Source organism: Ceratina calcarata, unplaced genomic scaffold, assembly GCF_001652005.2.
Source record: "Ceratina calcarata isolate Rehan_Ccalc_2016 unplaced genomic scaffold, ASM165200v1 scaffold347.2, whole genome shotgun sequence".
Lineage (NCBI taxonomy): Eukaryota > Metazoa > Arthropoda > Insecta > Hymenoptera > Apidae > Ceratina > Ceratina calcarata.
This window is the reverse complement of record NW_017157600.1, coordinates 430,756-450,171: the sequence shown is the minus strand read 5'-3', so window position 1 is coordinate 450,171 and position 19,416 is coordinate 430,756. Positions and strand designations below refer to the sequence as shown.

The following is a 19,416-nucleotide window of genomic DNA, read 5'->3' as shown; positions in this document are numbered from 1 at the left end:
TAAAAATGATTGACATATACTTTCGATTTTGTATCGCAACGTTAGGTATCGTTTATTATGTACAACAGAAAAAATTGTTTTATTCTTTATTGTATGTACATTCGTTTTACAGTTCCAGAATTACATCTATTTTGTTCATGAAAGTTAAAAGTTTATTTGTCTTGTACAGAAATCGATACTCGAATCATTGGCAAATATATATTATTTATTATTACGACTTTACGAGATTTATCTTTCGCGTAGGAAACAAATAATATCACAGCTAATATTTCCCACCAAACTTCCTCACCGATTCATCTGATATCTTTGGTAGGGGGTCTCAACGGAATCATTCCGAAAGTAAATTTCTCCGCTAAGAACATATTCTTATCGTCATTAGTCAATTGATCTTCCTGCGAGTAAACGCTATCGTCAATAATCGTAGCCGTTATACCGTACTGCGAATTACCGAATGGTCCATTAGACGCGGTCAAAGTATTGAAAGATTGATTCTGTGCGAAATTACCGAACGGCGACGTTAATTGTTGCTGTTGATTAACAGAATTCGTAGTCGGGCTCATACCCGTGGATCCAAAAGGTGAACTTTTCACTTCACCAAACGTGGGCGAAGCGAAAGGGGTATTCGGAGCGGTATTCGGAGCACCGAAGGGTGTGTTCGAGGAAGTAACAACGGTACCAAACGTTTCGACTGTGGTTGGCGCGATCGTACCGAACGCTGGCTTCGAAAATACGGTCGTGCTCGCGGTTTCGAATTGTGAGGCAGCGGTAACGAAGGGACCGGTGGTCGTAGAAGTTACGCCGAACGGCGGAGCACTGGAAACGGGCATGGCAGTCTGAGCACCTTGTGTAGAACCGAATAAGTTCACGGCAGGCGTGGGAGCGGTAACACCGAAAGCGTTCGTAGGCTGCGTGGTGCTGGACGCGCCGAACATACCAGTAGAGGCTCCAAACGCCGGCTTTTCGCCGAATATCGAATTGGAAGCATTTCCAAACGGTGCAGCACCAAAGACTGATGTCCCACCAAAGGCAGGAGTTTCCGATTGCGAATTGAACATCCCGGAACTGAAGTTTCCCGTGGGCGAAGGTCCACCAAAGATGGAATTGGTGGTCTGTGGGCCACCGAACAGATTAGCGGTGGACGTTTTAGCTCCGCCGAATATGGAAGAAGCGTTGGCAGATTGGGAAGTGCCGCTGAAGAGGGGGGAGGAAGATGTTGTTCCGCTGTTAAATACCGACGTGGTCGTCTGGGATGTCTGGGGCCTCGCGAAAACATTGTTCGATTGATTCGCCTGACTGCCGAACATGCTTGACTGGCCGAAAACAGGCTGAGAGGTTCCACCGCCGAAGATCGAGCCACCTGATCCGAAGGTCTGCGCGCTTTGGCCTGTATTAAATGTAGAAGTATTTGAAGTCCCACCAAATACAGAACCAGAACCGCCGCCAAACGCTCCTAAATTATTGCCAAAACTTGGTGTACTACCAAACACGGGATTCGTAGTTGTAGCTGGTCTTCCAAAGATAGACGATGCGTTGGTAGAAGGAGTCATGCCTCCACTGAAAGAATGAAACACGTTCGAGGATGGGTTACTGCTCGGATTTCCAAGTTGGGGAGTTGCAAAGGCAAAGTTAGACGATTTCCCTGATGCATTCTCGTTTTTGTTCTTGTGACCTGTACCTAAAATCTCTTTCTGAAAATCGAAATAATTTTTAATCAGAGTTTCGTAAGGGTGAATAGAGACATTTTATATCGTTCTACATACAAGTTTGTTAAGCGTTTCACGGGTAGGGTTCTTTAAGGCCTCCCTTTTTGTTTTCATATCTCTACACATTTGTTGATAATGGAGTTTCTGAAAAAATAATGACATAAATATAGAGAAACAGTAGATAATAATTAATGAAAGGAAAGGTTTATACTGACTGCTTGGTCACTCATTCCATTTTTCTCAGCTTGATACATCTCCCATCGTACTTCTTCTGGAGAGACATCTTCCATGCCAGGAATACAGGGTTTTTCTTTGAGCGGTGCGAAGCATGATAACATCCACTGTCCTCCTCTTTCCGCGTTAAGCACTTCTTTTGCAACCAGTACACTAACCCCAAATTTTGTCAATCAACATCTTCAAAATCATTTGTCAAACAACATTCTTCTCATACTTACACAGTGTATTCATCCTCATTGTATGAATCCTTGTTGTCTCTCCCTGTAAACCATGTTTTAATGCTTACACGTGTAAATAAGGTTTCAACGTCTACGTACTGTTATTTAACCCTGTAAGCTACAGACCTTTGCCGAAAGTATTTATGTGTTCGAATTGACAGTACTGTCCGAAACGGCAGTGCCCTTGTTGGTAATATTTGCAAATAACCATTGTGTGACGATTTACTTGCTCAATTTTATCACGAAACTGTTATGATCATGTTTCGCGTCACTTTGGCGTTAACAACAATATCTAACAGCACTATTGTTACAGTTTATTAAAGAACGTCGTTGATTATATTCGTCTTTGTTAAACAATGCAATCGTCTCGATCAGTTTCGATCTTGTGTAGAGATTGTATACTTAGTTTGTGTTCAATGATTTGACTGTAGTGAAACAGTTCCTTTTGTCTGGTTTTGTCCCGCCACTGTGCGACTGTGCAAGTAGAGTTTCCAATTTCAGATCTTGTGAATTATCTTTCATAAAGTATAGTGTAGCTTATAAACGCCTGTTAAAGTTCACGCGTGTCGTGTGAAGAGTTTCATCTTTCGAATTTATAGTGACTGTAGTTTTCGTATTTTTGCTTGTCCGGAATTACAAATACGCGATAGAATTGAAAAGAAAGATTAATCAGTTCATTCGACTATCGGCAAGGGTGTACGAATATTCGTGCCGGGATTAATCATTGAATAATCGCGGTCCGTTACTCATTACGCACGTTACGGGAATGTGTAAAACGGCGATACTCTTACCGCAGTGTCTGTTCTAAATTTGTTCTTGCTCACCGATACGATCTCTCATCGTGAATTCGCGAGTATAGAAACGAGACAGAAAGCGGGATCGTCCTCGTTATCAGTTCGCTTCGGAACACGCCCCACGTTGTTGAAGTATCAAACCGGCTGAACGAACCCAACTCCTTTTGCTATGCACAGAACGTAATGTGTAATTTATTGTGCGTTCCCGTACCCCAATTTTCGTGAAGAGTGCGACTCGGCTTAGCGAAAACGCGACGTTAATCAAACAAACTCGACAGGAACACGAGTTTCTTCTAACCTCAAATAGAAAATGGTAAGCATTAATGAACAATCGTCGGAATATAGGTTACGATGACTTGTGTGTTGCGTACTGAAAAAATCCCTTATCATTTGGACTGGGAACAATGAATTTTTTTTAATAAATCGCGCGTCTTTTTTTCTACGTATAAAATTTATCGATACATGCAATTCTTTTTCGGCTGATTGTTCGAACTATAGATTCGCGTGTAGATCGTGAATTTTTATTAATCTGTGTTTCTTTTTCTGTTTCTTGCAGTCTGCGACGCTAAAACCTTATCTGGCAGCAGTGAGGAGGACCCTGACTGCTGCTATGTGCCTGGAGAACTTTTCCTCGCAGATAGTCGAGAAACATAATAAACCCGAGGTTGAAGTGAGAGCTAGTAAAGAGCTACTTCTAACACCGATCCTGATCAGCAGAAATGACAAAGAAAAGGTGCTCATCGAGTCTAGTATAAACAGTATGAGGATAAGCATTGCAGTGAAGCAGGCCGATGATCTGGAGAAACTTCTGTGTCACAATTTCACGAGATTCATGACAATGAGAGCAGAGCATTTCATCATCCTCAGGAGAAAGCCAATAGAGGTAATAATCCTGTGCGCATCGAGGATGAACGAATAAAGAAAATTAATACAATTAACAACCCCTTACTTGTTTTACAGGGCTATGACATTAGTTTTTTAGTTACGAACATCCACGTAGAACAAATGTACAAACACAAGATCGTTGATTTTGTAATCTATTTCATGGAGGAGATCGATAGAGAGATCAGTGAGATGAAATTATCTATGAACGCAAGGGCTCGCATTTGTGCAGAAGAATTCCTGAAAAGGGTAAGTATATATAGACTACGATAGATCACAAAGATTCTTATACCAATCATTGAAATCGTATTTGTACATTTTCTGTTCCAGTTTTAACTTTGCGAAGACGTGGTGTTAATGACATAGCAATAATCGCGACGGCCGGGTCGTTGAAAATAACGAATCAAGCCGATACAAGAAAACGCCGGCTAGTTAAAAAGATTAACCTCCTGAAACTAAGAGAGCCCTTAATCCAGACATCCCTGCTGTTCCTGATAAACTGATCCATTTGCAAATACAGTTTCCAACTAATCGCCGTTATCTCCAACCTGTGTGTATGGGTGTGTGTGTGACGAGTAACAAGTCTGACATACAATGTAAGTACCGTAACCGTATTATATATAATTTAGCACGCGCGTAATTTGTCAACTATACCCGGCAATTCTAATACATTATACCTGCGAATGTTTATTTTTCCTATAACGGGGGGGAAATCGATACGTTTTGCTGGGATCGATTCGTACCCAACGTCGTTCTAAAATTACATTTAATATTTCCCGAGGCTTGAGAGATAATCGATGATATACGATGAGATCGTGGAAATCGCTTTACAAACTTTTCACGTTCACCTCGACGAGGAACAGTCGGGTGTAGGATCGAGAGTTTTCGAGTATAGAACTTCTTTTTTCACGATCTTGTAAGCCTGTTACAAGTTTCGCAAATTAATCTGCCGACGAATGTACATTTTTACGACGTTATATATAAATATAAATATATATACACACTAACTAAGAATATATTCGCGAGGTAATTCTAGATAGGGTGCTCGAGTTCGGAGCGAGCGTTTCAAATACTTTTCACTGATCCGTGGACGATAGTATTTGATAATTTAATACCGTCGTAATGTTAACCGGTCGCTCTAGCACAAATACAGAACCGGGAGGGTACAGTACCGAACCAGGAACGTAATTGAAGGCTTGTTTTCTCGGATGTTAGGAATATTTTTTAATGGACGTGCATTGTTAGGGAACAGAGAGGAGGTGAACACTAGTAATTATAAACGCAATTGACGTCCAGCATATATCGTAACGTGTTGAACAGCTGCCAAACACTATTTAGCATTAGTGTATGCCGACAGAGGGACTGTATAATTACGATCATTTTCATTATTATAATATAGTGGTTACTTTTTATCATGACACACGTGGTGAAAATTCCTCACATATGCTATGGGGCATCGTGCGTTTATACAAAACTTCTTACCTACGTCCTTTCACGTACGAGTAGCATTTTTTTACATTTCTAATTTCCCATGAATCGATTATTGCAGTAGATAGATGATCCTGTGAATTTCATAATTTTTTAAAACCTTCGTCGTTTATATCGTTCGTGTGAGAGAATAAATTTGCTGACGCTTCGTCGATGAATCGTGGCCGTGAAATCCTATCGAAGTTCGAGTGTTTTCATGGGAGAGACTAGGAAGAGGGTGAGAGAGAGAGAGAGAGAGAGAGAGAGAGAGAGAGAGAGAGAAGGGTGCGTAAGGTGTGCAATTCCTTTTGCATTTATAAAGTTCTATTTATCTTATGAATTATTGTAACCGTATGATTTAACACTAATGTAAATACAAATAAACGAGAAGAATTCATCGTGAGGATGTAAATGTCGATCCTCCGTCTCCTGAAGATTAAGGTAATCGAGCTTAGTCCTTCAAATATTCATAGATATATTCTACGTCTATTTGTATTATCAATGTCTGAATTGTAAACTGGGGACGTTTTCCGAAGAGCGCCTTCGAGACTGCAACGCGTTTAGCAGACTCAAGTCCCCCTGAACCGTGGAATCCGTCACGTTCGTGGCGACTCCTCTTTCCACGGAGAAGGGTTCCACGACGATGCTCAGTCGTTCGCCGATACCATTCGCCAGTAGCAAATCGCGAGTTTCCCAGCCGCCAGGCAACGCGGCATACTCACGCGGTTCGATCGCAACGACAAACGCGGCGATTGTTAAACGAATTCACTGGCAGTCAAAAGTAGCATAATCGAATGTGATTTTAAGAGAAGAATCATGAAATAAAGTTCGTCGTTGGATAATGAATAATTAAAAGTAGCTAAAAGTCATAAAGGTCGAAAGATCGGAGGAACGAAGGGGAATAAAAGTCAGCTAAGTTTGCAATCGAAGCAATAGAAATTCGTCGGGAACGGGAAAAGATCGGAGAACGATCGAACGGGAGGTACAAGAGATTCTCCTGATAATTGAAGAATGAAAAAACTGATAATGGATCTCGCAGTCACCCTCGGTTAAAAGTCGGCGGAACGGTGGATCCGAGGAATCCCCCAGTTTGTGATTCGAAACTTTTAATCCGTGTCGTCTCGCGGCCAGTTACGAACTTTCGGTTACCCGCGCGGAAGGGGTGGCTTTAACGGAAGCACGTAATCTCGTTTCGCGGCGGCTGTGATTTCGAGATTACCGCTTTGAGAGGCCGCCGTTATTTTCCAAGCGACGGCGGCGGCGCGGCGGGGGCTGGAAGATTGTTGACAAACTTCCGCACCGCGGGGTGTGCAACTGTGCGGCTTTTGGTAACGCTGATCCACCCGGAAACACCCCGTTTTCCGCCAGTGATATCGCGCCGGATAGGGGAGGAAGTCGGATAGAGAGGAGACCTTCGAGGCTCACAGCGCTAATTCCTAACGAGCGCCCAAAAATACTCGCCGTGGTAAGACGCAGATAGAGGAACGGTGGCGAGGAAGAAGAGGCAGGTAGAAAACGAGTCGGATAGACAAAGGCTCATAAGCCGGCTACTCTTATTCTAATCATTGTTAAATACGATGCGCGTTTGATCTACGAGCTTTGCTTTCGATTGCCCTTTCGGAGTCCCGTAGTCTGACTAAACAGGATTATTCTACTTCGAACCGCGCTACACTTCTCTATAGGAAGTTTACGTTCGGCCGAGCTCGCTGTCAGTCAAGCTGTTCCTCTACTTCCTTCTCTCCGTATTTTCTCGATCGGTTCCCGAATTCGTCTCTTCCTGCACGTCAGCTCGCGCTCCAATTCTTCTTCTTTTAAGAGCACCGCCTCCCTCCGCGAAATCAGCTGTTCCCCTCTCTATTCGCATCCCGATTCCTCATCTCTCCTCCGCATCCGCGCTGGCTGGTCTCTCCCCACCGCGGTAGCAGCGTCCGGACGCGTCGAGGCGTCCTCGCGGCGCGTTCCCGGCGGCGAGCTTGCGCGACGCCGGCCGCTTTTTACGCCGACGCCGACGCAGCGCCGGTGGCTCGGCGTCGGCGTAGTCTGGGATCTGGCGTCTCCCGATCGGGAACGGGAAACTACTAGGGAGAGCCGAGAGAGGAGCGTCCGTGTTCTTCGGCGACGTCCTTGCCTCTTCGTGCCTCGCGGATATCGAAGGAAACAGTCAGAAGCGTCGTCGAGAAAATATCCGAAGGGAATCTCCGATCGCTGTGCCAATTTAAAAGCGAGCTCTCGGCGGAGTCGCGGGGAGAAACTTGGCTCGTTACGAAAATAATTAAAAGTGTAATAAAAAACAAAATTGCGAAAAAAATCTGTTTCGGAGGAAAGAATAGGGGAAATCGAAGAAGGAAAGGAACGGGAAAGGAGAGACGAACGGAATCGCAAGGGTTAGAGCCGGTCCGCTCTCGAAGGAAGGGAGAGAGAGATCGGCGAGAGAGAGGGAGTGACTGCAAACGGAAGGGTAGGGTGAAACGAGAAAGAGGGGAAGCTCGAGAGGGGTAAACCGAGAGAGAAACGAAGTTAAAGCGCGGAGCGTACACGGTAGATCCGACGGAGATACCAGAGAAAGAGAGAGTCGGGCCAGAAGGGTGGCAGGGTGGGGACAGAGAAAGATAGAGAGAGACAGCGAGAGATAGAGAGAGAGGGAGAGCAAGCCCCGTGTCTTGCGTGCCACGAGAGAATACAGAGAGGGCTTAAAGTCGAGAGTTAGGAGTTGTGGCTCGTGGTTAGATAGGATGCGTGTGCCTGGGTGCGGTGTTCCACCACCACCCGACGGCCGACGGTTCACCAACAACATTCAGATAAGCGACGACACTAATCGCGCCCGCGAGAACAAAATTCACCAAGCTGGCTCCCCGTTTCCCGTGAAGAGGAACGATATCAATCGCATCGCGAAGGACGACGCGACACCGCGTGATCAACCAAGAGGAACGCTTGGTGGTTGCCCGGAGCACCACGGAGCCGGTCGTCTGACACCGGACACGGCTCGACCGTCGCTACTTCCGCCGCAGCAAGAGCCCACGGAGAGATCCTCCAGCGAGTTCCTCGAATCTTGGACCAGTTCGTATCGCGCCGGTTCACGGTTCAACCCCTGGAAGAGTTCGCTGCACCCCGTCGTCGTCGGTTGGTCCAGCTGGTGCACGCTGTAGTCAACAAAGCTTCGAATCGTGCGTTTCCCGTGGTCACCGCTGATTTTCACGTGGAAACCTGGACACTGTGTTCCTCCGACCGCGTCTTCGTTATTCACAACTTCGGTCCAGATCAAATATTTTTCGTGAACGTGTAATCCGCAGCCTCGACCGACGCGGAAACCGAGAGACCTCGCAGCGAATTTTGAAAGTTCTCCATTGGCGACGAATCACGTTTCGACTCGTTGAAGAGGATTTTTGTATACACGATCGAGGAAACGGCGTAAGCTGGTCCAGACCACGTATTTTCCGTGGGAGGGCAACTGGAGCACCGTCCCACGGCGGCGATCGTCGGCGTCGCGCGGCGTCGGGACGACGCTACTCGCAGGCACAGGCTCGCCGGAGGAGCGGGCTGCGAGCCGGCTTCAGCCTGTACCACCGCAGCCGACATCCCAGCTACTCATGTTCATCCCGGACACACTGAGGAGCTGCATGGTGGAACCGGATGTCTCGACTTATCTGCAGGCCCCTTCCGTAGGACAGGTGCCTCTCACAATTTTGTTACTTAAACCGTTCTCTCGACAAACAGTGCAGAAGTTCAAACGGTAGAATTGCTCGATTAAAGTTACTCGACAGTTCTCGCTTGGCTTGTTTGTGCTTTCAACTTATTGATACGTAATCGCTTAAGAGTCGTGCTTGCTTGTGCCATGCCGATGTTTCTACCTGAGACGTTCACTGTGTATTTCTTGTGAAACATTCCCTCTATTATCGTTGAATATTACGAGGTTTCTTATTCTTTCGTTCTGTATTTGGGGTTGGAGAGGGTTGGAAAATAGAAGAGCACGTGCGGTTCGCGTGCTCCTCTGTTGACTACTTCTCTGCGACGTAAACACGACTGCCTAAAATCACAGTAATGCATACTTTCCAAAAGTAGTTACTAATTTTTTAAAGCTTGAAATTAAAATGAATAGCGAACAGTACTGATTTATCTGTCCCTCGGTTGGCGCGCGGATTCCGGATCGCGTCTGTCATAATTCCGACGATCGTCAGCTGATTTTCAGCAACGCGGATAGACGAGTTTCGTTTCTCGTAGCTCGCGAACCGCCTAGTAATTATGTAAGGAAACGCCTATTTATATCCGATAATCACGGTTCTTACGTAACGCGCGACCGCGGTACGCCGCGTCACATGCTCCCCTGACCGCCGCGATTTTTTATATTTAGATTGCAATTGCTTTTATGCGTTTACGTTCCGGTCGTCGCAGTTATCTATATCCGTTGCCCTTCGCGTTTCGTCTCGTTCTCATAACGAGTGGCTGGGGTCGTAGGAATTCTGTGAGAAACCTATTTGCAAGTACTGTCAGAAATAATTCAACAGTGCAGTCTGCAAATTGTTAACGCTCTTCGCTGGGGAAAATTTGGTAGACAGAAGTTTCGAGAACAGTTTCGGGGGCGACAATCGGAATCTCGTAGCCCACTTAGGCGGCAAAATATCTCGTGGATACAGTCGGGTAGAGGGTTCGTTGTCCGCGTCGCTCGTCTCCAGCAAACTTAGAACAGTCATTAGCACGGCGAACGCGATATTTACTTTGCGGCTGCCGTTACCCTTTGCTTCTATAAGGAAATTGCCCCTTGTCATAATGTAACTTAGCTCTTATATAGAATCCAATATCTACAACGTGTTATCTCGTTACAGTTTTAATTGTTTCGTGATTGTATCCTCAGCATAATGAATCAGTCAAATATTCTACAAAAGTTCGTTGCTGTATAAAACTGGATATAGAAAATGTAGTAGATATTAAATAATAGTTATTTAATATTAAACTTAATAGTATTTAGCTCTTAGTTTGATTAGGATTAAAATTAACTACTTCTTGCACCTGCAGCTTCGCCGAAAAATGTTTTTCTATCGGACGACAAAGATTTTCTCAGTCAGAGGGTTGTCCCCTTTCCGTTTAAATACCGGTTCGCGGTATCTCGGTGGAAGATCGGTTGCAAGCGGCATGGCAGCCTCATCTCTGGTATCGGGAATCGCGAACGCGAGCCAGAGTCCATGCATAACGCGTGTTCCTCTTATCTGGCTGGAAGAAGTCAGTGTCTATCTCGGTAGCCGGCGAGGAGTTTGGCTATCGATCGCCAACCTCCGCTCGTCTTTTTCCTCTCGAGCTCCACTTCTTTCTCTGCCTCTTCTTCTTCTTCTTCTTCTTCTTCTTCTTCTTCTTCTTCTTCTTCTTCTTCTTCTTCTTCTTCTTCTTCTTCTTCTTCTTCTTCTTCTTCTTCTTCTTCTTCTTCTTCTTCTTCTTCTTCTTCTCGCCTTCTCTTCCCTCGGGTTACAAGCCACGCGGACCGGCGACGGCGACAACACGCCGCTACCACCGTATGCCGACGTCCGTCCTTTCCTTCGTTTCTTACTGCGGACCTTTTCACCCCTTCCCTCCAGGACTCGTGTTCTCGTGTTTCAAGGGGATGCTCCTCCACGCTGGGCTTTTGAATCGTTTAACCCTCCAAGTGAAAGAACTGTTATTAATTGTCGCTGTCTTTTCGTTTTCTGTCAGTTTCATGTACCCCGCAATTTTTTGCACTCGATCCTTGCACTGGTAACGTGTATCGTAAAAAGAAGCTTTCTAATCGATGGGATTTAATCCTACGAAAGTCGAACTGTTTCTCTTGAATGATCGCCAGTAACTCGTTCAGGCATCTAAGGGTTAATCTTGGACGATGTCGAGACCGTGGAATTTGCGTTAGGGTATGAAAAGTTTTTGGGGTAGGTTCGGGGGATGCTACCAACGAGTTTACGTGAGTCAGTCGTTTCATAACTTGAAGTATAAAAATGAACCAGTTCTTGCAAATTACTAATACCTTTTATACATTATGTATACAAGATATAATATTCTTTGTTTAATCCTCACAATCAGTCTTGATTTGTCTATTTAATACGAGCTTCAAGAGGATTCAGTAAAAATCTTGATCAGAAATCTAAAATTGAAAGAATCTTTCGCCTGATTGTATTACATGAATTGAAGTTGTACAAAAGTTTGTTAGCGGATTTTCGCGAATCGGTTCGGTGGACTCGCAGCTATTTTTGGCGCTGCCGAAAAATCAGTTCCATTGTTTTTTCTCGGGTTTATTGACGCGGAAAGCGGCGGCTAGGACAGGAACCTCCGCGGGGAATTGGAACGTGGCAAGAATCAATTTTGCCCGGCCTTCTTCGTCGAGTTTCGCGCAATTTGCCGATCGTCCCGCGGGACTATCCTTGTTAGGCACCTGCGCCCGCTGTCGCAGTGTAAATTTTACCCGAATAGCGAACACTGTCAATTTCGACGCTCTTCTTCTTGTATCCGATGAAATCAATTTCTGAAGTGCTTGTCGAAGTTACGTGTTCACTGTTTTATTGATATTGGAGAACTAAAACTTCAGGAATCCTTCGTTGGAAATTCTTTCACCAATTTCCTCGATCCGAGTTTAAAGAGTAGTTGATTACTAAAAAAAAAAAAGGCGTCATGAATTCTGCAAAATGTCTTAGGCGAAACGAAACAGAGCATCCGTTAATAATTTATTAGAAAACAAGAAGAGCAGTCGCGAAAGAGCGCGAGTACCGTCGGAGTACGGTCTTCCTCGCGACGCTCGGCGTCGCAGGGAGGGCGAAACTCGGCCGTGTTGGTAGGGGAAGCTCCTCAGGGGAAGCGCGATAAAACGGCGCGAGGGGAAGCGGAACGGCGGGCGGTGGGCGTGCGACGGTAGGGGAAGTTGTGTAGGTTCGAGGGCAAATCTAGTAAGCTAGGACAGAGGCTATTAATAACTGTTTGGGGTGCCGTACCTGGCCGGCGCGCGGTGCGCGTCTAGATACGCGCGTCTCGGCGACCGGCGTCTCAGTGTCGTCGCGACGACCGACGTCGTACCCGTCCGTCGTTCCGGCGTTGACGTTGCTTAAGTCTCTTTCTCTCTCTCTCTCTCTCTTTCTCAATCCCGTTTTCCTTACTCGTTTTTACTCGGTCCCCGCTGCAACTCCTCTTCCGCTTTCCGCGTGGATCAGTCCGACTCTCGGCTCGGTATACGGTGGAGGATCGCGCGTCGCGTCGTGCTGCGGATCCCGACTCGCGGGTACAGTGAAGAGTTTTGGCAGGCCACCAGAGTGGATCAGTGTCGTCCGGGCGATCGAAAACGATCAGATCCGGTGGTGATAGAAGCGCGATTTTGTGACCGAGCAGAGAGACTCGTCGGCTACGCCTCTAGCGAATCAGCTGACCGCGTGGACCGCTGGAACCCGATTGTAGTTCTTCGTTATTTATACCCCGTGTTACTTCGATTTTTTTTCCTCGCGATTCTTACAGTAAGTACTCGGGGGATCAACCGGTGCTTCGTAGCTTTTACCGAAATTCATTCTTCTTGGTTCGTCGCGTAGGCTCATCGAAATTCGATCGTGGCTCGCGATAACGATTTTAATAAACGAAATGAATTTCACTTGTCAATTCCGATTCGATAGTGCCTGATCGAATCGGGTCGCAGGCGTGATAATATAATAATTAATTCGTCGTACACTCTTGCAAGTACGTCGCGATCGCAGTTATTATTAGCATCTATTGTTGAGAATATATCTTAATTTACACTCGGTTATAATTTGTAATCTCAGTTTATGGAGTCAGATTTACTTCGATTTTGTAGTTTTAATGTATCATTATGTTTAGGTGAACTCGTTGCCAATAGAAGTTTCCCGCGACACGTGTCCCAGCGGCTCATTTACAGATCCGACCACCGGTAGTAAATGCTTATTAAAAATGATCCTGCATATCATGACTATAAAACCAATTATTAAATCAGGTATACTTAAAAATTACTGAATTATTCCATCATTACATAATAAAGATTCATGGTATGACTAATTAATAGACTGCGGATCTTTATGAAGAATAAATCATTAGTGATGTCCATGTTGGAAATAGAATCTGAATAGGAATTCCTTTTTTATTTCAATAATTATAATATGCATTTTATTTTTTATATTTTCTGTACATATGATTTTTTTATAAATGTATAAAATTCGTAGTTTGTTAATTACAATATTTAATATATAATTTTTAAATAATTAATAGTATAATCTCATTGTTCAATAATTATGTGCAATCAAGTAGGCATGTAAATGAACATAATTTTTATCTCTATGAACTGTTTGTTGTTACAAGTTGAAATATAAACTTCGATGTATTGACATGATGTTTGATTTAATTTTTGTTGTATTTCAAAAATCATTTTGCATTTCACATTCGATATTTTCTGTGTCCTTGGACATTGAATGAAGTTTTTGTATTTTCTGTATTTACTATTTCTTTATAAATGCATAAAATCCGTAGTTTATTAATTACAATGTTAAATGTATATACTCTTTGTCGAATCTTAACATAGTTCAATAGTTATACGCAATCAAGTAGACATATAAATGAACTGACATAATTTCCGCATCTATAAACTTCTGTATATTGTTACAAGCTGAAATATTGCATAAACTCCGACGCGTTTACATAATGTTTCCGATTGGTTTTACGATTATGAAACGCAGGATGTACTTGACACGTAGGGGGAAAAGTTGGTGACGGTTCATCAACCCCTAAGAGACCCGGGCGAACGTGGTGTCCCCTTCGCCCGCGTCCTTGCCCTCCCCTGGTCTTTTCCGCGATGACGACGCGCGCTGCTCGGCCTCACCTCCTTAACGTGTTTGATTTTTCGTTCGCGTCCGAAAATAACGGCGTGCGTCGTATAGATAGAATGCGCGCGCGAGTAAGTTAACGCGAGCGAGCGCGAACGGTTGACAAAGCGAACGGGTCGGGGAACGAGCTTAGAGAAAATTTTCTCTCTTCCTCGAACCGTGGCATGCGTCGTTCGTTTTCGCGGAAACATCGCCGCGAAACTCTGACTCCACTCCGTCCAAACTGGGTCGCCGAGTTGGAGAATCTGCAGGATTTTTCGTCCTCGTCGAAAATAAGTTTCGTACGACGTTTCAGAGACGTGTTTACGACAAAGGAGTGCGCGTTGAATAATTTGTACCACGAGCCACGGTCGAATTTCGTCGAGCGTGCGGCGAACGAAAATTGAAACTCCGACGATGATCACCGAGAAAACCTGTGATCCGTTTCCCGCAGTTCTCCGGAAACCCATCAGCGTAAGATCGAAGCTTCGCCAGACACCGTCTCCCCGAGGAAGCCAATAAATCCTCGAGAAGAGAAGAACGCGGCTGGGAGAGAAAAAGGAGGAAACCCCTTTGGCCTCTCTTTGGTCGTTCGAGCATGCTAAACGAGACGCGACCAGGAAGAGAACCGGCGGGCCACGACTAGGATAGATACAAAGAAAAATTGAAAGATTTAAATCGACCTTAAGGTCGATCGGTTCGTTGGTCTCGGAAAGCGTGCTCGCGGCAGAGGAAAAATAAAAGAGTGAAGGGAAGGAACGGAAGAAGAAGAAGAAGAAGTAGAAGAAGAAGCAGAAGAGGAAGAAGGGCGCAGAGTGGTGCAGATGAGGCCACGATCAATCTGCGACAGGGTGGCGGAGGAGTACTGCGAGCCTGACGGTTGTTACTGCGAGAATCGGTGCTTCTGACAGCCAAGGGACAGACAGACGGTAGTGTGCCACAGCAGCCGCAGTGCTTGCGAATACTCGATGGTTCGTGTCGTTTGAAACGCTTGTTGTTCACTGTGGCTAGCCTCGTGTTCTATTCCATTTCCCTCCTATCCTCCCTACCTCTCTCTCTGCCTTGCAACCCCTAAGCTCCTTACACTCTTCGTGTACCGTTGTTCCGGTCCCTGCGGTTTCGCGGTCCGTTATCGGTGTCAGAAGGATGTTAACCCTGCGACGACACCGACTCGCGAAATAGAAATTGAACCCTTTCAAGATCCAGGGAGATTCTTAAGAAAAATGAAGCTGTCGAGTAACGACAGCCATCCTATACCCATTTTTCACAATCATCCGAACAAACGAGCGTTAGCATTTTTCAACAGTAGCAACTCACATACATAATCTTGCTATATTTGTTACTTAACGACCTCACGTTCATCTTGAAGAAATTCTTTTAACACGAATATCGTTCGTTGCAATAAAATTCCTTCGAACAGAGATTTCTGAAGGATACGAGATGAGATTGCACGTACGCGTGATATTGTTCCACCGATGAATATTCCATCGCGGAGCGGGCGGGGTGTGGGAAGTGGCGGGTGTGTGGTTTTCATCTCGGCTGAAAATTCATCCCCGTAGAAACGATGTTTACATCCCCTTGGAGCGTGAATCGCGGGGAGATCGCATTTGCTTCACAAAGGAAAGCTATTCCGTGGCGATCCGTTCGAACGGCGTCGATCCACCGAAACCAATAATCGATCTCTTCCCGTTTTCTGCTCGGTTTTTCAACCGGAAACGGCGAGACCGGAACCACGGCTCGTTTCGTTTCCGGAACAGCTCGAACTTCGTACGCGATAAGCGATCCAGCTCCGTCTTTTGTTGAAGCCAGAATCGTCAGGGGAACAGACACATTTTTCTAAATATCTCAATTAAAAATTTCATTTATTATCGCGTGCATGGAAGACGGAGTTGATTTGCATGAAAGCTGGTCTTAACTCTCTTATCGTGGCAAATTAGACAAATTATAAACCAAATATCTAGAATTCCTGTAATTAGCCAATAACTATAGTTTGAAAAGATTTATTTAAACGCGCTAGGAATTTAACACACGATGTACTCTTCGATTTAAACAAATAGTTTTGTAACAATATTGCAATAGGTTGGATGCTCAGATTAACCGAGGACTGTTCTGTTCGCAGGATGAGTTCCATCCATTCATTGAGGCCCTCCTACCATTCGTGAAGTCTTTCTCGTACACGTGGTTCAACCTACAAGCCGCCAAGAGGCGTTACTACAAGAAGCACGAGAAACGGATGAGTCTCGAAGAGGAACGTCAGTGCAAGGAGGAGCTCCAGGTAAGTGATCCACACTTCTTTCTCAACTTTCGTTGATATCGTGCGATCTACAAGCACTGCATTTCACAACTTATTCATTCTGGTCCATTTCCCTATCAAACTGTGAACTAATCTCTGTAGAAAACAAATGTTTCTCCTCTCTGCTTAGGAAAAAAAAAAAAAAATGCACTTTACACGCTTGATGAATCGCGTGCGCGTAACGAAACGGGCTTGTCAGTCCGACGGTACAGGTCGTAAAATATGTAAAACTCGGGACTTATCGGAGAATTTCGAGGTGTCAAACTGGAAACAGATTTTAGAGCCAGTTCGTTTTCCAACAACCGATGCAAATTTCACCGTTTAAATCCGCCAGTTACCAGCGAGCGGGGGTTACCGGCGGTGTACGGGGGGGTTACATGCATGATAACGAATCGATATTTGCCAATGTAGAAACGCGATAAAAGTTTTGCGGGGGCCACGGTTTCGCGTTGCGTCGGCGGGACGAGGTTGTCAGCGAGCGCGATTTGCACGAAACCCGGGCACGGAACGGAGCCGTTCCTCCGAGGTGTTCGCTGTCCGCTAATTTCATGGTTAAGAATAAAAATAATGAGGTTTCGGCCTATTTCTGGCGCAGAAGCGTCCTCGTGACGCGCGCTCTATCGCTCAGCCTCAAACGCCCCAGTAGCTCTCAATCGTTACCAGTTTTCACCGCGCCCGCGTCTATACACAAGTTTTTATTAATAGAACTATTTAGTACTGAACTGGGAACATTAACGAGCCGGCGTATCGGAGAGACGTTTCCCGTTCTTGTTTCATTTGTCGTGGCTCGTAGAATCCTCCTTGGAACTCCGAGCGTGGACGCGTCTCAACATATTTTTATACATGAAACATGACGTTATGATTCATCGTCCTCTCATACGATTCTTCATTTGCATATTACGTTTATTACAATTTTTCTAATATTAATTGATTCTAATCTAAATTGATGTATGGATCGGAACACGTATCTAGCCAGATTTCTGCAACGTACGTTAAAAAGGAACGCGTAATCGCAGAACTGCTCCGTCTAACGGAAGTTCAATTAAGAGGGCACGGGTGAAATAAATAAAAAAAAGGAAACATAGGAAAAGAGGAAAAAAGCGGGAAGGGAAGTCGGTGAACTCTCTGGGTATCGAGCGAGGTTTGGGGCGTCGCGTCGGCTCTCGGTTCGACGAGTCATTGACATTCGAATTTTCGGCCGGACCGCAATCTTTTCCCTTGGTCCTTTTTTTTTTTACCTCTCTCGGCGGCCTTCGCTACCGAACCGAACCCCCTAACGTCCGTCGGCCTTCTCTGTCCCTCTTTCCCTTTGGTCTATCCGCCACCGCAATTCGTATTCTACCACCGCGACGCCGGCGTTCGATCAATATTTTAATTTCGCGATGCTGCGGTATTTAGCGGGACGAACAGGCGGGACCCGATACTCGGTTGAAAGAAACGTACCTATCGATGGGTCGCGGCAGTTTAGAGAAAATCGTCGGCCAACGAAGATTTTTTTTCCGTCTCCGTTTCACTTCTGTTGTTCCCTCCACTCGGCGGTCATCGATGGCCGATAAAACGGCGGTGCTAATCGAGGAAAAACGTCGACCGCGCGCTTGCGGGATCCTTTATCAACCTCGGGTCTTCCGGTTTTCTTGATTGCCTCCGATCAGCAGATAGATCCTCTCGTCGGATTAATCCAATAAAGGAGAAACTTATACTTGCGTTAAATGAAATTGTATTATTAAAAGACGCAGTTAATTCTAAAAATATAAGTTCTCTAGTAATTTTGAAGAAGCCTCGAAAACTTGGATGGAACTAGGAAAATTGTTAAGGGAAGTTAATGGAAAGCTTGGAAGCAAGCGGGAACGGCTGGACAAACTTTAATTGAATAAGAAGAAGAATTGTTGACGCAGGATAATGGAAAAGCTGTTGGATCGTCCGCGAGTAGAATCGGACGATCGTGGCTGGGCAGGGTCGGTCACAATTTCATAAAGTCCCCGTCTATGTAATAGCGGAGGGCTCGGCCGAGCCTGCAGGGCTTCGTGCGACGCAGATTAAACGTACTTCATGTAAAATTCAACGCGAACCCCGCACGCGCCTCCGACGCAGCGAGACACTTTCGTTTTTAAAAACTCGCTCGGGAAAATTCTGTCCCATCGCGTTTCCATTAGCCCTGCCCGTGACTCGTTTTCAATGCTAGAAATTACACTGTCAAATCATTTCGTTCTCCACATCTCTTTTTTAAAGTTCTCTTATAAATAATGGAAGACACTATTTAAGACCACTTTGTGTTTGATCGACATTTTTCTCGTTTATATTATTTAATAAGTTCAGGCATTTCATTCTCAGCTTGTTCAAATATTTACTCGATTTATTACATTCTATTTATGCGATTATCTGATAGAAAAGTCCGTGGAATTCGTACGTCGAAAACTGTTTCCCGTGGGACGTGTTTGGAAAATAGAAAAAGCGGAGAGATTTTCCAAGCGGTGGATCGCGCGTGTATAGTTTTTCCGGGCAAACGGATCGATCACGGTTATCGGGCGACGAGGCGCGTGTTAGGCGCGCGGGCACCTGTCGACCTGAAATTTTCGAGCCGCTTTCTCGCCGCTTCGACACGCCGTACACGTACGCAGATGCTCTTTCCAGAAAGAGGCACGAACAAAAACGGGCAAAAGAAAATAAAGGAAGAAGCGATACACATTTCATGGCGTTTCGCGGATAAAAAAGCGACGACGCGAAGCTCGTTGACATGCGGTGCTCGTGCCGCGGAAAATTGGAATGGACGTTTCGAGAGAAGAGTAGAGGAGAGGTCGCCGCTATTTTCTAATCGCGATCTCTGTAAACCCGGACACTTTCTCTCTTTCCATTGCATTCGGTATACTAATGCCGCATATCGTGTCTATTGAATCAGATATCTTTAAATCAATACGTAGACTGCGGATTTTTATACGAATTAAGGGGCCTTACCAGTTTAGCGGTAAAAAATGTAGGACATTTTTGGGAATTTTTATTTAAAAAAAGTATTCTATGGAA

The 19,416-nt window shown here is 45.1% G+C and overlaps 3 protein-coding genes across 4 annotated transcripts in view; 2 read left to right on the top strand and 1 right to left on the bottom strand.

The window, feature by feature from the left end:
- Positions 1-72: 72 nt before the first annotated feature.
- Positions 73-2,670, bottom strand: LOC108625130 (nuclear pore complex protein NUP98A). Of its 2 annotated transcripts, XM_018024893.2 has the most exons (6): positions 2,285-2,670; positions 2,159-2,201; positions 1,919-2,090; positions 1,761-1,847; positions 1,481-1,688; positions 73-1,384 (listed from the first exon to the last, which is right to left on the bottom strand). In XM_018024893.2, exons 1-6 carry the CDS (start codon positions 2,367-2,369, stop codon positions 294-296), a joined length of 1,686 nt encoding a protein of 561 aa, XP_017880382.1. In that variant the 5' UTR covers positions 2,370-2,670; the 3' UTR covers positions 73-293. The 2 variants fall into 2 exon arrangements, with proteins under 2 accessions (XP_017880382.1, XP_017880381.1); XM_018024892.2 differs by having other exon boundaries at positions 73-1,688.
- A 57-nt stretch (positions 2,671-2,727) lies between these two features.
- On the top strand, positions 2,728-5,704 carry Arpc4 (Actin-related protein 2/3 complex, subunit 4). Its single transcript, XM_018024894.2, has 4 exons — positions 2,728-3,265; positions 3,509-3,835; positions 3,913-4,083; positions 4,165-5,704. The coding sequence occupies exons 1-4, from the start codon at positions 3,263-3,265 to the stop codon at positions 4,168-4,170; spliced, it is 507 nt and encodes a 168-aa protein (XP_017880383.1). The 5' UTR covers positions 2,728-3,262; the 3' UTR covers positions 4,171-5,704.
- A 3,080-nt stretch (positions 5,705-8,784) lies between these two features.
- NfI (Nuclear factor I) overlaps positions 8,785-19,416 on the top strand; it is a 67,675-nt gene continuing 57,043 nt past the window's right edge. The window contains exons 1-2 of the mRNA XM_026813639.1: positions 8,785-8,969; positions 16,225-16,380. Coding sequence (XP_026669440.1) covers positions 8,889-8,969; positions 16,225-16,380 — 237 coding nt within the window. The 5' untranslated portion in view covers positions 8,785-8,888. The remainder of the gene's footprint in view (positions 8,970-16,224; positions 16,381-19,416) is intronic.